This window comes from Onychomys torridus, chromosome 9, assembly GCF_903995425.1.
Source record: "Onychomys torridus chromosome 9, mOncTor1.1, whole genome shotgun sequence".
Lineage (NCBI taxonomy): Eukaryota > Metazoa > Chordata > Mammalia > Rodentia > Cricetidae > Onychomys > Onychomys torridus.
Window position 1 is genome coordinate 44,116,638 of NC_050451.1, and position 13,410 is coordinate 44,130,047.

General features: G+C 52.2%; 3 protein-coding genes across 4 annotated transcripts; 2 read left to right on the forward strand and 1 right to left on the reverse strand.

Moving 5' to 3' along the window:
* The first annotated feature begins 1,548 nt into the window (after positions 1-1,548).
* Fitm1 (fat storage inducing transmembrane protein 1) lies at positions 1,549-2,924 on the forward strand. The gene is made up of 2 exons (XM_036198469.1): positions 1,549-1,816; positions 2,288-2,924. The coding sequence occupies exons 1-2, from the start codon at positions 1,551-1,553 to the stop codon at positions 2,898-2,900; spliced, it is 879 nt and encodes a 292-aa protein (XP_036054362.1). The 5' UTR covers positions 1,549-1,550; the 3' UTR covers positions 2,901-2,924.
* A 2,350-nt stretch (positions 2,925-5,274) lies between these two features.
* Positions 5,275-8,213, forward strand: Psme1 (proteasome activator subunit 1). The gene is made up of 11 exons (XM_036199968.1): positions 5,275-5,501; positions 6,283-6,315; positions 6,461-6,523; positions 6,611-6,721; positions 6,793-6,838; positions 6,956-7,053; positions 7,288-7,356; positions 7,435-7,502; positions 7,606-7,660; positions 7,739-7,825; positions 7,998-8,213. Exons 1-11 carry the CDS (start codon positions 5,463-5,465, stop codon positions 8,076-8,078), a joined length of 750 nt encoding a protein of 249 aa, XP_036055861.1. The 5' UTR covers positions 5,275-5,462; the 3' UTR covers positions 8,079-8,213.
* Positions 8,204-12,766, reverse strand: Emc9 (ER membrane protein complex subunit 9). 2 transcript variants are annotated; one of them, XM_036199969.1, is made up of 5 exons: positions 11,438-12,766; positions 11,205-11,281; positions 8,743-8,812; positions 8,568-8,662; positions 8,204-8,427 (listed from the first exon to the last, which is right to left on the reverse strand). In XM_036199969.1, exons 1-5 carry the CDS (start codon positions 11,633-11,635, stop codon positions 8,247-8,249), a joined length of 621 nt encoding a protein of 206 aa, XP_036055862.1. In that variant the 5' UTR covers positions 11,636-12,766; the 3' UTR covers positions 8,204-8,246. The 2 variants fall into 2 exon arrangements, with proteins under 2 accessions (XP_036055862.1, XP_036055863.1); XM_036199970.1 differs by lacking the exon at positions 11,438-12,766 and having other exon boundaries at positions 8,743-8,957.
* Positions 12,767-13,410: the final 644 nt, after the last annotated feature.

The following is a 13,410-nucleotide window of genomic DNA, read 5'->3' on the forward strand; positions in this document are numbered from 1 at the left end:
TGCCTTCTGAGTGCTGGGATTAAAGTTTGATGAATGACAGATTGGGCATGTTTTTCTTAGGATCTTTACCCATCACCTTGGGTTCACCTGGACTCTGAGCGCCCAACCATGGCCACCATCATCCTATACAGGCTGCCTTTCTCAGGGCACTTGACTTTCACCTGTGGACTCTTCTCCTCATGAACACAAACTGTAACCCATTAGGTGATGCCCTGTACATTCATTCTGCCACCATCAGTGTGCACAGTCATCCTGGGACAAACTGGCCTTCCAGAGATCCGCATCTGCATGGCAGCAGGAGCCTAACTAAGCTGCTGGAGTCTCCATAACTATAGTGACTACCCCAGTGAACCCACTTCCAGGACCTGCCCATGACACCATGCTGTGCACACAACTCACTTCTGTCAGAGCCCAGGAGAAGGCCCCGCATTTGGTGAGAAGGTAAACTCTGCTGGTTTGTTTTAATGCATTGTGATGGCTAGTCTTGGTTGCCCACTTGACATCATCTGGAATTAAACTGAAGCGCTGGGCAGTGGTGGCGCACACCTTTAATCCCAGCACTCAGGAGGTGGAGGCAGGTGGATCTCTGTGAGTTCGAGGCCAGCCTGGTCTCCAAAGCGAGTTCCAGGAAAGGCGCAAAGCTACACAGAGAAACCCTGTCTGGAAACAAACAAACAAACCTGAAGCAGTTCAATTCCTGTGACGGATTTTTCTTGATTGGCTAATTTGAGGCAAGAAGACCCACCCTAAATCTGGATCACTGGAGGTTAGAAGAACCACTGCAAACCTGGGCCACACCTTTTGGTGTCAGCCCAAGTAAAAGGCCATGGAAGTAGGAAGCTTTTGTGCCTGCTCGCCCTCACTCTCCCGGCAAGTCCCCTATCCTGATGCTGAGGCGTTCCTTCATGGGTGTTAGAACCTACTTTTTGGGGACTCTGATGTAGACCAAAGACCAGCTGGGCCATCCGGCCTCCTGGACTGAATAACTGCCTGCCTGGGAGCCTTCCCGTGGGGAGATAGGTAGTGTTGGGATTAGGCAGACACAGCCCGTAAGCACTCTGATAAACTCCCTTTTCGTCCAGATTGGTTCTACCTGCTCTGCTCCTCTAGAAACCCCCAACAACACGGGCATCTGAGGTTTGGCTGGTTTCATGGCCTAGATTTTCCTGTGGAGGAGAACGTGGTGGAGCTGAGATGAGGGTAGATGGGTTTCAGCTGGCCAAAATCAGACACGCAGCCACACGCTGACCGTGGACAAGGACAGCTCTGAACAGCAGGCCGAGCCCCAAGACATGAACTAGAATGTGGCTGGAACTGAGAACACAGAGGTAACAGCAAAGGACACAGGCTGCGTGGGGACACACTTCCACACACCCAAGGCCAGGACCATGCTGACTGTCCCCCCCTCTTCCCTGCCTGCCAGCTGCCAACAGGGCTCTGCCCTGTGTCTACCACACCTGTCACTGCCTGTCCTTGTCCGAGGGGGGGCCGGGTCTTAACCCCTCCTCACCTCCCAGCGGAGCAGGCAGTTAGTGGGGAGGGGAGGGAGCATGGAGCGGGGGCCGGTGGTGGGGGCAGGGCCGGGGGCCGGGGCCCGAGTCCGGGCACTGCTGGGCTGCCTGGTCAAGGTGCTGCTCTGGGTGGCCTCTGCCTTGCTATACTTCGGAAGTGAACAAGCCGCCCGCCTCCTGGGCAGCCCCTGCTTACGGCGCCTCTACCATGCTTGGTTGGCGGCTGTGGTCATCTTTGGGCCCCTTCTGCAGTTTCATGTTAACTCGCGGACGATCTTCGCTAGCCACGGCAACTTCTTCAACATGTGAGTCACGGGAGTCCGTGGGCGCTGCCTCCCTCCGCTCTGGGATCCCAGCGTCCTTCTCCGGGCCTCTCTCTTCTGATGCCAGTAGGAACACTAAAAATAGGCTGAGGTTGAGAAGGTCAGGGGGAGAAAAGCGGGGGCGGGGAGGAACAGACCCTGGGGTGCAGGGGAAGTAAAGGACTAAAGAGGGAATGTGGACCCTAGAATGTCCGGCGGCCCTCTAAGGAGACAATGTTGACGTGGTTGGGTTATAGAGAACTAATGGGGTTGGGGATTTAGCTCAGTAGTAGAGAGAGCGCTTGCCTAGCAAGTGCAAGGCCCTGGTTTCGATCCTCAGCTTAAAAAAGAAAAAGAAAAAGAACTAATGATGGTGTGTGGAACACAGAGCAGGGTAGGGAGATGGGACTTAGGAGCGGAGCGGGGCGGGGGAGGGAGGGTGTCTCAACTAGCTTTCCCTCTTTCTGCCCACAGAAAGTTTGTGAATTCAGCGTGGGGCTGGACATGTACCTTCCTGGGGGGCTTTGTGTTGCTGGTGGTGTTCCTGGCGACAAGACGTGTGGCAGTGACTGCCAGGCACCTGAGCCGACTGGTGGTGGGGGCAGCCGTCTGGCGGGGGGCTGGACGAGCCTTCCTGCTCATCGAGGACCTGACCGGTTCCTGCTTCGAACCTCTGCCCCAGGGCCTACTGCTGCATGAGCTGCCTGACCGCCGGAGCTGCCTGGCAGCCGGCCACCAGTGGCGAGGCTACACTGTCTCCTCCCACACCTTCCTACTCACCTTCTGCTGCCTCCTCATGGCTGAGGAAGCGGCTGTATTTGCCAAGTACCTGGCCCACGGGCTACCAGCTGGGGCCCCCCTGCGCCTCGTTTTCCTCCTGAATGTGCTGTTGCTAGGTCTCTGGAACTTCTTGCTGCTCTGCACGGTCATCTATTTCCATCAGTACACCCACAAGGTGGTGGGTGCTGCAGTGGGCACGTTTGCCTGGTACCTTACCTACGGCAGCTGGTACCACCAGCCCTGGTCTCCTGGGATCCCAGGCCACGGGCTCTTCCCCCGATCCCGCTCAGTCCGCAAACATAACTGAAAGAAATAAAAGTATACCAGGCCTAGCTCTGGCTCTTCTTCTTTTCCGGCCTAGAGGGGGTGGGAAGGGCGATAGTCTGGTAGATGCTTGAGTCCCTTCCTCATCGGTTCCTGACGTCGTTGACCTTGAATGTGTTTCCCTGGACTCGACTTCCATCCTCTGGGTTTCCTGGTCTACAGACTTCCAGCTTTCTGGAGCTGCGATGTCAAGGGATGGTACTATGGAAGCTGGTAATTGCCCTTAGGTGTGAACATAAGCATCAGCTGATGCTTCATGCCAGGACCTTTCCTATCTCTGTCTCAAGAGAACGCCACACTCTTTCATTTCACAAAGGTGTGTTGAGCCAAGCATAGTTCTGTGCTGTATGAACAAGACAAACAAGGCTTCTGTTGCTTGGAAGCAGATGAGCTCTGGAGGAGGCAAGAGAGAAACACACAAATAGCAAATGCTTGCTCACGTCAGGCACTGTTCTAAGAGTGTGTACATTATATATATATATATAAAATTATAAATTAATACATTTCGAGGCCAGGGGGACGGTTCAGTGGGTAAAGCGCTTGCTGTGCAGGCATTAGGACCGGTGTTTGAATATCCAGAGCCCGGATAATAAGCTTGGCATGGCAGCACGCATCTGTTATCCCAGTGCAACAGAGAGATGGAAGCAGGAAAATCCTGGAGCTTGCTAACCAGTTAGTCGAGCCTATTGGTGAGCTCTAGTTTAGTATGAGACCTTTTTTAATAAATAGGTGTGGGGGAGAGAGTGAGGAAGATGCCATTCACCTCTGGCTCCCCTGGACTCATGCGTGTGCATGCACTCTCATGTACATACACACACAGACAATTTTAATCCCCACAACATCCCAGCACAGACAATTTTAATCCCCACAACATCCCAGTGAGAAAAGTTCAGTAGTGTTCCTATTATTCAGTTGTGAAAACTTTGTCTTTTTATATGTGTATGGGTGTTTTTACTGTATGTGTGTCTGTATACCAGGTGTGTACAGTACTTGTGGAAGCCAGAAGCAGGCATTGGATCCTCCAGAACTGGAGTTACAGGCAGTTGTGAGCTGTCATGTGGGTGCTAAGAATTGATCAGAAGTACTCTGGACGAGCGGCCAGTTCTCTCTTAATCACTGAGCCGCCTCCCCATCTCCCACAACTTTTGTTTTTGAAGACAGGGTTTCTCTGTGTGGTCCTGGCTCTCCTGGAACTCACTCTGTAGCCCAGGCTGGCCTCCAACTCAGAGATCCGCCTGCCTCTGCCTCCAGAATGCTGGGATTAAAGGCGTGCGCTGCCACCACCTCCAGGTTCCAAGCCTGGCTTTTTGTTCAACATTTAAAAAAAGAAAAAGTTGAAAAAAGTAAAAGTGACATGAAAATGACATAAAACTCAAAATCTCGGGTCCATAGTTAAGTTTTTGTTTGTTTTCTGTTTTTTGGGGTTTTTTGTTTGTTTGTTTTGGTTTTTTTTAAAAAGATTTATTTATTTATTATGTATACAGAAGAGGGCACCAGATCTCATTACAGATGGTTGTGAGCCACCATGTGGTTGCTGGGAATTGAACTCAGGACCTCTGGAAGAGCAGTTTTAATGAAACGCATCCACACTGTTGAGTTGCTACAGACGTGGTAACACTTCCCAAACCTATATAGCTACCACTAACCCTTTAGAGAAAAAGTTCGCCAGGTCCCTGTTTAAACCACTATATTACCCTGTCTCAAAAACAGACAAAAATGATGCCAGAGTCACGGGTGCCGTGGAGGTACCGAAACAGGGTGACTTGTACTGGGCGGGGAAGGTGCTTTCTGGAGGATGATGGTGGAAAATTCTCTCTGAAAAATTGACAAACTGAGAACAGAGTGAGGACACCGAGGGAAGGGTGTTGTAGATTTCCCAAGGGCCAAGTCCTTGAAGCCGGAATAAACACTACCCACAAGTATTTGCTTGTGTAATGAATGAGTATGGGAAGCAATAGACCGTCAACTTGAAGGGGACAGGTGATTTTTGAAAGAAAGGTTGGATTTTACAATAGAGGCCTGAATCCCTGCTGTGGGGGAATGGTTCATGGGGCAATAGAGTGTGCCCCAATGGCTTTGTTCCGAGCTTGGCTAAGGACAGTGCCAGCGTCTCAGCATTGTGGTTAGGAGTATGCCCGTGAAGTCAGGGGACCACGCCCGCAAGGCGAGGAGAGACCAGGTCATGCCCCAAATCAGAAAAGAGTTAAAACCCTCAAGTAAGGGTTCCGACTGCCCTGGCCCTGGCAGAAGTAGGGGGCGGCCGGAAATGGAAGGTGGGAGCGGGAAGGGGCAGAGGTGCAGGCGCTGGCCGGCGGGCTTCGGGAGGCGGGCCTGGGCGCAGAGGGGAGAGGCGTGGGAGCCGGGCGGAAACGCTACTCCCCTGCAGGAGGAGCCCCCGCCTCTCCGTAGGCTGTCCCCGCCTCCTCCAGTCCCTCCACTCCCCCAAATCAAGGAAGGCCGTGCAGGTTTCGAGCTCTGCTTTCACTTTCCCTTCCCGCTGCCCACTCCAGGCTCCTCGTGCGGCGCTCAGCCCCCCGCTCTGACCATGGCCACACTGAGGGTCCATCCTGAAGCCCAAGCCAAGGTGAGCGTTGCGGGTTCGAGCAGGGAGGAGAGGCGTTAGAGAGGCGTGGCTCGGAGCGGACCCAGGCTCCGGGGATCGGCCCCGGCCCCGCGTCGGAGTCGGGGGTCTGCACCCTAGCCTGCTGCCAGAAGCACCTGATCCCCCGGGAGTAGGTGAGGCGGCTGCGGTCCAGCGGGGTGAAATGAAGCCCGGAGCTAGTGTGAAGTCTGCTGGCTTGCGGCCCGGACTACACACAGGGACGGGGAGAGGGACTTGCCCCGTCCACCTCGAGATCAGTGACTCAGGAAGGGCACACGCCTGCACCCTGCCTCTGCCCACTGGCTGAGGGTTTTGTTCTGTTTGAGACAGGCTCTCTCTATTATGTAGCCCTGGCTGTCCTGGAACTCGCTCTATGTAGATCCGGCTGGGCTCGAATTCACAGAGACCCAGCTGACTTTACCTCCCGTGTGCTGGGATTAAAGGCATTCCTGCCGTACCACGCCCGGCCAGAGGGCATTCTTATTTCTCCATATACAACCCTGGTGACCTCAGAAATGTTCTCCCCAAATCCAGTGAACCCCTTGGGGATCCCCTGAACCTTCCCCAGATTCAGGTGTGCAGAAAACTACCACACCACCTCAGGCCATCCTATACAGGGACCCATCTCGATTTCTTCAGGTGTGGCCTTAGAGGGATCCACTCCTCTATTCCCCAGGTCAGGCCCTACACACCCCAAAGGGAATTGTCCTCAAATGAACTGGCCTTAAAACTAGGTTTCTGAAGGGTTGCCTGTGCCCTACAGGTGGATGTGTTTCGTGAAGACCTGTGTAGCAAGGTAAGACCTACCTCATCGGCCACCCCGCCTCCACCCAACTGCTGCTGCTCAGCCCTCCCTTGTGGGCAGTGTGAGTCCTTACTTCACTGCCTAGGAAAGGACATTTGATTATGACCCCATCCTCCTCTGCCACCACCTCACACAGACAGAAAACCTGCTTGGGAGCTATTTTCCCAAGAAGATCTCAGAGCTGGATGCATTCTTAAAGGTACGGGGGACCCTGCAAGGACTCAAGAGGAGCCTGGGGATGGGGGTGTGATAAGAGGAACACCTTCATCTCCAGCCCTACCACTAGGAGCCAGCTCTCAACGAAGCCAACCTGAGCAATCTGAAGGCTCCATTGGACATCCCGGTCCCTGATCCAGTCAAGGAGAAAGAGAAGGAGGAGCGGAAGAAACAGCAGGAGGCAAGTTGGGAGACCTGGGAGGTGGGCCAGCCCTAGAGAAAACCGGCCTCAGTCCTGTCCTCCCCCCTCAGAAGGAAGAGAAGGATGAGAAGAAGAAAGGGGAAGATGAAGACAAAGGTATTGGAAACCCGGAAAGAGACCGGCTTGTGTCTCAGAACTTCCACGCTGCCCTCCACACGCCCCTTCCAGCCCTCCCAAGCTCAGTCATTAACTGACCCATGGCACACTCTCTAGGTCCTCCCTGTGGCCCAGTGGACTGCAATGAGAAAATTGTGGATCTCCTGAAGCGCCTAAAGCCTGAGATCAAGGATGCCATTGAGCAACTCAATCTGGTGAGTCCTACCTTCATCCCTGCCTCGGGCTTTGTCCTCTCGACTCCTGCCAATTAGGACAATGGCACATAGGAGAAGGCAGAGCAAGTGAGCCAGCCTTGGGCTCAACGTGGATCTGGCATTCCTCCATCCACTGGGCAGACAAGGGAAGAATAGGAACCTGGGACGTGGGGTGTGTACATTGAGGGGAACGGTGTGGTGATTAAAAACCTCAGTACCTTCCTGTGTTCCAAGGTCACTACCTGGTTGCAACTACAGATACCTCGGATAGAGGATGGGAATAATTTTGGAGTGGCTGTCCAGGTAAGAGCACTGCTCCCTCAGTCCACAGCCCTCTTGTGTAGCCCATGCTTTCTTCTAACACACCACGTTCTTCCCCAGGAGAAGGTGTTTGAGCTGATGACCAGCCTTCACACCAAGCTGGAGGGCTTCCACACTCAAATCTCGAAGTGAGTTGCCTGGCCGCTACACCCACAGCACACTCTGCCTTTGGGGACGGGCCTGGGCTCCCTCCCTTTCCTGCTGCATACACACTACATCCGCTTCCCACAGGTACTTCTCAGAGAGGGGTGATGCCGTAGCCAAAGCAGCCAAACAGCCCCACGTGGTAGGTGAGGCCCAGGTCAGGTTGAGCTGGGGAAGACACGTTTCAATTGAGTCAGGACTAACTCTTGAGTTTCTGCAGGGTGATTATCGGCAGCTGGTGCATGAGCTGGACGAGGCAGAGTACCAGGACATCCGGCTGATGGTCATGGAGATCCGCAATGCTTATGTGAGGAGGGGAGAGGAGGGCAGGGGTGGACAGGAGCACCTTTCCCAGGCTACCCAATGTCTGGCCAAGCTGACTTGGGGTGGAGGATGACAAAATCAGCCTTTCCAAAGCTAGAAATGGTAGAACTGCTGGGGGGCCTCTGGCTGACCTCCACGACTCCATGGTCCTATAGGCTGTGTTATATGACATCATCCTGAAGAACTTTGAGAAGCTCAAGAAGCCCCGTGGAGAAACAAAGGGAATGATCTACTGAGGCCCTCTCTTGTTCCCTGATGGGCTCAACAGAGACCTTCCTACCTTCACCAGGAACTCTAGACTGGACCCAGTCTTCTTCCTGCTGGGGTTTCTCCCTTACTCTCAAACACAATAAATACATGGTCGCCCGCCAGCCCATCTCTTTATTGTACTCTGACCCTCTGGTTCAGGCATTTCCACTGGTGGGAGCACCCCACTGGGTGATTTGAGTGTTAAGCCGCTGGTTGGTCCAGTCCTGCCGAATGTCATCAAGATGGCAGTCAAAATCCACGAGGTGACGGTGGGCCTGGCCCTCCAGCAGTGCCCCCACCATCTGTCGGGACAATTCCCAGTCTCTCCACATTACTCTGAAATTAAAACAAAACATGGAGGTCAAACAGTGGGGCCACACACAGCCATAAAAGAAGCCACGGGGCACGACCAAGGACAGAGGAGGCCTGAGGAGTCTTGGACTTCCAAGAAGAGATAGAGGGAGTGGGGCACTCACAAGTTCTTGTCCTTAGGCACCCATTGAAGACCTTGGTTCTCCAGGACAATGACTGGAGGTACACGAGGCCGAGTCACCAGTTTCTTATTATCCAGCTGGGTGGACAAAGGGGTGAGAGTCTCAGGATGCTCTCCCGACTCCCTCGCCACCTCCCTACTCAAAAGCCAAGCCTCACCATAATAAGCACTGCATCAGGGAAGAATTCTGCAATTCGCCCGGCGATTTTCAAGGCCAGAAGCCCAGGGCTGTGTAGGGGGAAGATCAGAGGAGTGAGGAGCCAACTGAGGGCAGACCCAGGTCTCACAGATGTGCACACAGCTGTAGCCTTTCCCTGCAACTGGCCTGGGAGTGTCGGGCCTGCTTGATGCGCGGTTGCTTGATGCTTGAATGCTGTGGGAAACAGGTGCTCAGATTCTGCTGATGAGAGTGGAAATCTAAAGTAGGCTTTGGGGAGGTTAATTTGCTTTAGTCATCCAAATTAAAAACAAGAGGGCTGGAGCAGTGGCTCAATGGTTAAGAGTACTAGCTACTCTTCCAGAGGACTTGGATTCGAATCTCAGCACCTGCATGGCAGCTTACAACCAGTCCCAGGGGATCCAACGTCCTCTTCTGGGGGCACTGCATTCATGTATACAAATATAAATACATACACACACACACAGAGTAAGGGAAAACCACAAAAATAAATAATTTGCTGGGTGGGATGATAGGGAACAGCAAAAGTAGGGAAGAGGAACAGGGTAGGGCAATAGGGGAAAGAATCAATAAAATATGGGCCAGGCTGTGGCGGTGCATGCTTTTAATCCTAGCGTTCGGGAGGTAGAGGCAGACAGATCTCTGAGTTCAAGGCCAGTTCCAGGACAGGTTCCAAAGCTACACAGAGGAAACTCTGTCTCGAAAAACAAACAAACAAAAAGAATAAAATATGGGGCTGGAGAGATGGCTCAGTGGTTAAGAGCACTGGCTGCTCTTCCAGAGGACCTGGGTTCAATTCCCAGTACCCACATGGCAGCTCACATCTGTCTGTAACTCCAGTTCCAGGAGATCCAGCACCCTGACACAGACATACATGCAGGAAATCACCAATGCACATTAAAATAAAATAAACCAATAAAATTAAAAGAATAAAGTATGATCTGAGTGGTGCATGCCTTTAGTCCCAGCACTGAGGAGACAGAGGCAGGAGGATCTCTGTGAGTTTGAAGCCAGCCTGACCTACAGAGCCAGTTCCTGGACAGCTAAGGCTGCAGAAAAACACTGTCTTGAAAAACAAACAAAAAGGTATGTATGAAATTGTCACAGTGGAACCAATTTCTTTCTTTCTTTTCTTTTTTTTTTTTTTTTTTTTTTTTTTTTGAGGCAAGGTTTCTCTGTGTAGCTTTGCGCCTTTCCTGGAACTCACTCTGTAGCCCAGGCTGGCTTTGAACTCACAGAGATCCGCCTGCCTCTGCCTCCCAAGTGCTGGGATTACAGGCGTGCGCCACCAACGCCCGGCACCAATTTCTTTATATGCTAACTTAAAATAATTTAGGCAGTCCCTAGGAGCCACCATGAGGTTTGGCTGGGTCTGCCGAACTCTCTGAGGCCTGAGTTAGAAAGGCAAAACCTTTTCTGTTTCTTTTGGATGCTGGTCGGAACCTACGTTGCTTTTTCCTGATATTTTTTTGGTCTTCCTTTCTCGTTCTCTACAGCTCAACATTCAATGCTTCTCCGTGACGAGTCTGACCTCCATGGTGGTTTGAAGGGTATGACTTGAAAGCAGTTTGCTTGCTCTGGGTCTTTTCAACTCTACTAAAACTGTCCTTGAGTTTTTTAAATTATTTTATTAATAAGACTAAAACCCCCCAAAGGGGACCCTGATTTTCCCTGTCTTGAAAAACTATATATATATATATATAATCTCCAGTCATATGTATATATATGTATATATACATATGACTGGAGATAACTTCAATGTTTATAGTATTAAGTAGATTATGATGTGTCCACGTTCATACTATTCAGCTGTTAGGATGAGGTAGATCTTGAGATGGAAAGACATGCCAAGTCCAGGGAGGGGAAGCAGATTACAATAGATCTAACTTAATCCACATCAGAATCAAATGTACTTGGTGTGTGTAGTATATATGTATAAAGTGGTGGGCTTTTTTTTTTTCTTCGTCGTCATCATAATCATCGTTTTTCGAGGCAGGGTTCTCTGTGTATCCCTGGCTGTCCTGGATCTCCCTCTGTAGACCAGGCTGTCCTGGAATTCACTGAGATCTGCCAACCTCTGCCCCGCGGCATGCTGGGATTAAAGGCTTGCGCCATCGACGCCTGGCTTAAAGTGGTGGGCTTTTGAAGTTGCTGGCCGCACGTCCTCCGTTCTTACAGCACCTTGGAAGCCCCTCAGTCAAGATCAGTCTGTTATGTAGAAAGACAGCTGTCTGGCCCACCCCCGCTGCAGAGTCCTTCAGCCCTGTCATACTCAGCCCTGGTATCTCCTCACTCCAGTACTCGGTGTAACGCCTGGGGTACAGCCCCGCTGCTAAGTACTTGATGAAAAAATAAAAATAAAAGCAATGGCGCTGGTCCAGCTGCACCTCACCCACACCTGCCACAATCATCTGCCTTCTCAGCCCTAGCTACCCGACTCACCTCTGGTCGTCCAGAGCAGCATTGGCGTGGTAGTACCCAGCTACCACCAGACCGGCCTGTGCGCCCCACACCTCCACCTGTCGTGAGAAAGGGACCGTCAGTAACTAAATCATGCTTCTGGCTGTGTGGGTGCATACTGCGGCCAAGGCGTGGGGCACGCACTTAGGCTGGGGGTCCTAAGGGGTTGTGGGGGGCGGTGAGTAGGGATGGGGGCAGGCTTCTCGAGGCCACACCTGATTGAGCGCAGCCTCCAGCATGACGGACAGGGCCAGGTGGCTGTGGAAGAGAGGCACACAGTCGGTGAGGCAGAGGCATTCTCCCGATCGCGGCGCCGGAGCCAGCAACAACCCGTTGACAGCAGCGTACGGGTACCGAGAGGCGTGCAGGCACATCTTCCCGTAGGCCAGGGCGGAAATCTCCACCTCCCCCATAGCGAACGGGGCCGGCGGGCACACAGGACCCCAACCAGTGTGGCTTCCCCACCACGGCCAGCGAGCTTGGCCTTGCCCTGCACCTCCTCACTTAGGTGTAAGGTGCCCCTAACACTAGGCGACCTCTCTGCGCAGCCTGCCCCCAGCACGAGCCAATAATCGGTCCAAACACAACCCGAGGAACCAAGCCCCGCCTCCTCTAACAATTCCGGGGCAGGCGCACTTGCTCGCCGGCCAGCTCCGAGGCAGACCCTAGCCAAGAGTCCCGCCTCCGTGGTGCTCTCTGATAGGACAAGATGCTCTCATTTTGTCCAATCAAAGACTTTAAAATTTGTCTCGGCTTGCCTAGGCCTAAAGCAAACTGGAAAGAACGCATTAGGGCAGAGCAAAGCAAAATGCCCACAGGCTTATTAGCTAAACTACCTGGTTTATGCTTGGGGTTTTTTCTTTGTTCTGTCTTAAAGAAAGAGGATACACAAGGTCTCAGTTAGCCCAGGCTGGCCTCCATCTCTCAAGAGAAAACCCTAGGTTTAACAGACTCTGACACCACACCTGCTTCCAACTTGGGCTGGTTACTGCAGGTTGGCTGTTTTACCTGCTCTGCCTGTACACACAGGCTTCGGGCAAAGACAGGTAGGTGACGGGCTGGCCCCTAGCTGGGTGTTGTGGAGAAACTCGGCGACAAAACCGTTCGCCTTGCTCCAACTAGAGAATCAGCGGGTCTGCATCAGATAAACCAGCAGCCTCATCTTCCCAACCTCAAACTTTGGCAGCCTTTGGCTCCCTTAACATAGTGCAGCACCTTTAAGGCAGCGTACAAGTCCATGACCCTTTAAGGATAAATAATATATGCAGCACATTGTTTTGACATATTTTAAAACTGGACAAGAGCCTGAATTTAGAAGTCCCTTGGAGTCTATAACAAGCCACCCAGCAGAAGAACCAATGTCTCCACCACTTCAGAAGTGAATCCTATACTGCAATCCCACCACCCAGAGGGTGGAGGCAGGGAAGAGTTCAAAGTTAGCATCAGCTACATGGTGTGTTTGAGGCCAGCCTAGTCCTCAGCTTGTCTAACAGCCAAACAAAAACAGTCTCAGAGACATGAGACTGATATTCAACTTCTGTTTCCAGCACCCATAGCGGGAGGCTCACAACTGCCTGTGAACTCCGGCTTTCAGGGGATCCAGCACCCTCTTCAGGTACACATGTGGAATACGTTCACACAGACACACAGAAACAAAACAATAACAAGAAAAACACAACAGAAGTAAAGACAGAAGAAACTGATTGGGGAAGTGGGCAGGAGCTAGAAAAGCAACTGCCCGCCCCCAATAATGTCCATCGGTGGTGCTGTGTCCTCCCTTAATGCCTTTTTAAAAGACCTCTCCTCGCCGCCAGGACTGAGAAATCTCAGAATAACCCCATTCTCTCTCCAGCCTTGCTCCCAGCTCCACATTCTTAATTCCCACACCATAGCTTCCCTATCTATCCAAAGCCAAACTCTTCCTCCAAAGCCTTTGCCCAAATACCCTTTTACCATGAAGCCCTCACAAAATCAGGTGGAAATACCTTTGTGATATTCCAAACTACAGGTTACCTGCATGGCTGACGAGGCATGCAAACTTCTACCCTGTTCCTTTTCAACTTGCAATGTAGACCGGGGTGGCCCTGAACTCAGAGGTCTACTTACCTCTCCTCCTGAGTGCTGAGATGGAGGGTGTGCTACCCATGCCCTGCTCTACCCTGTTCTTTAGAAGGAACACAATGGGCCT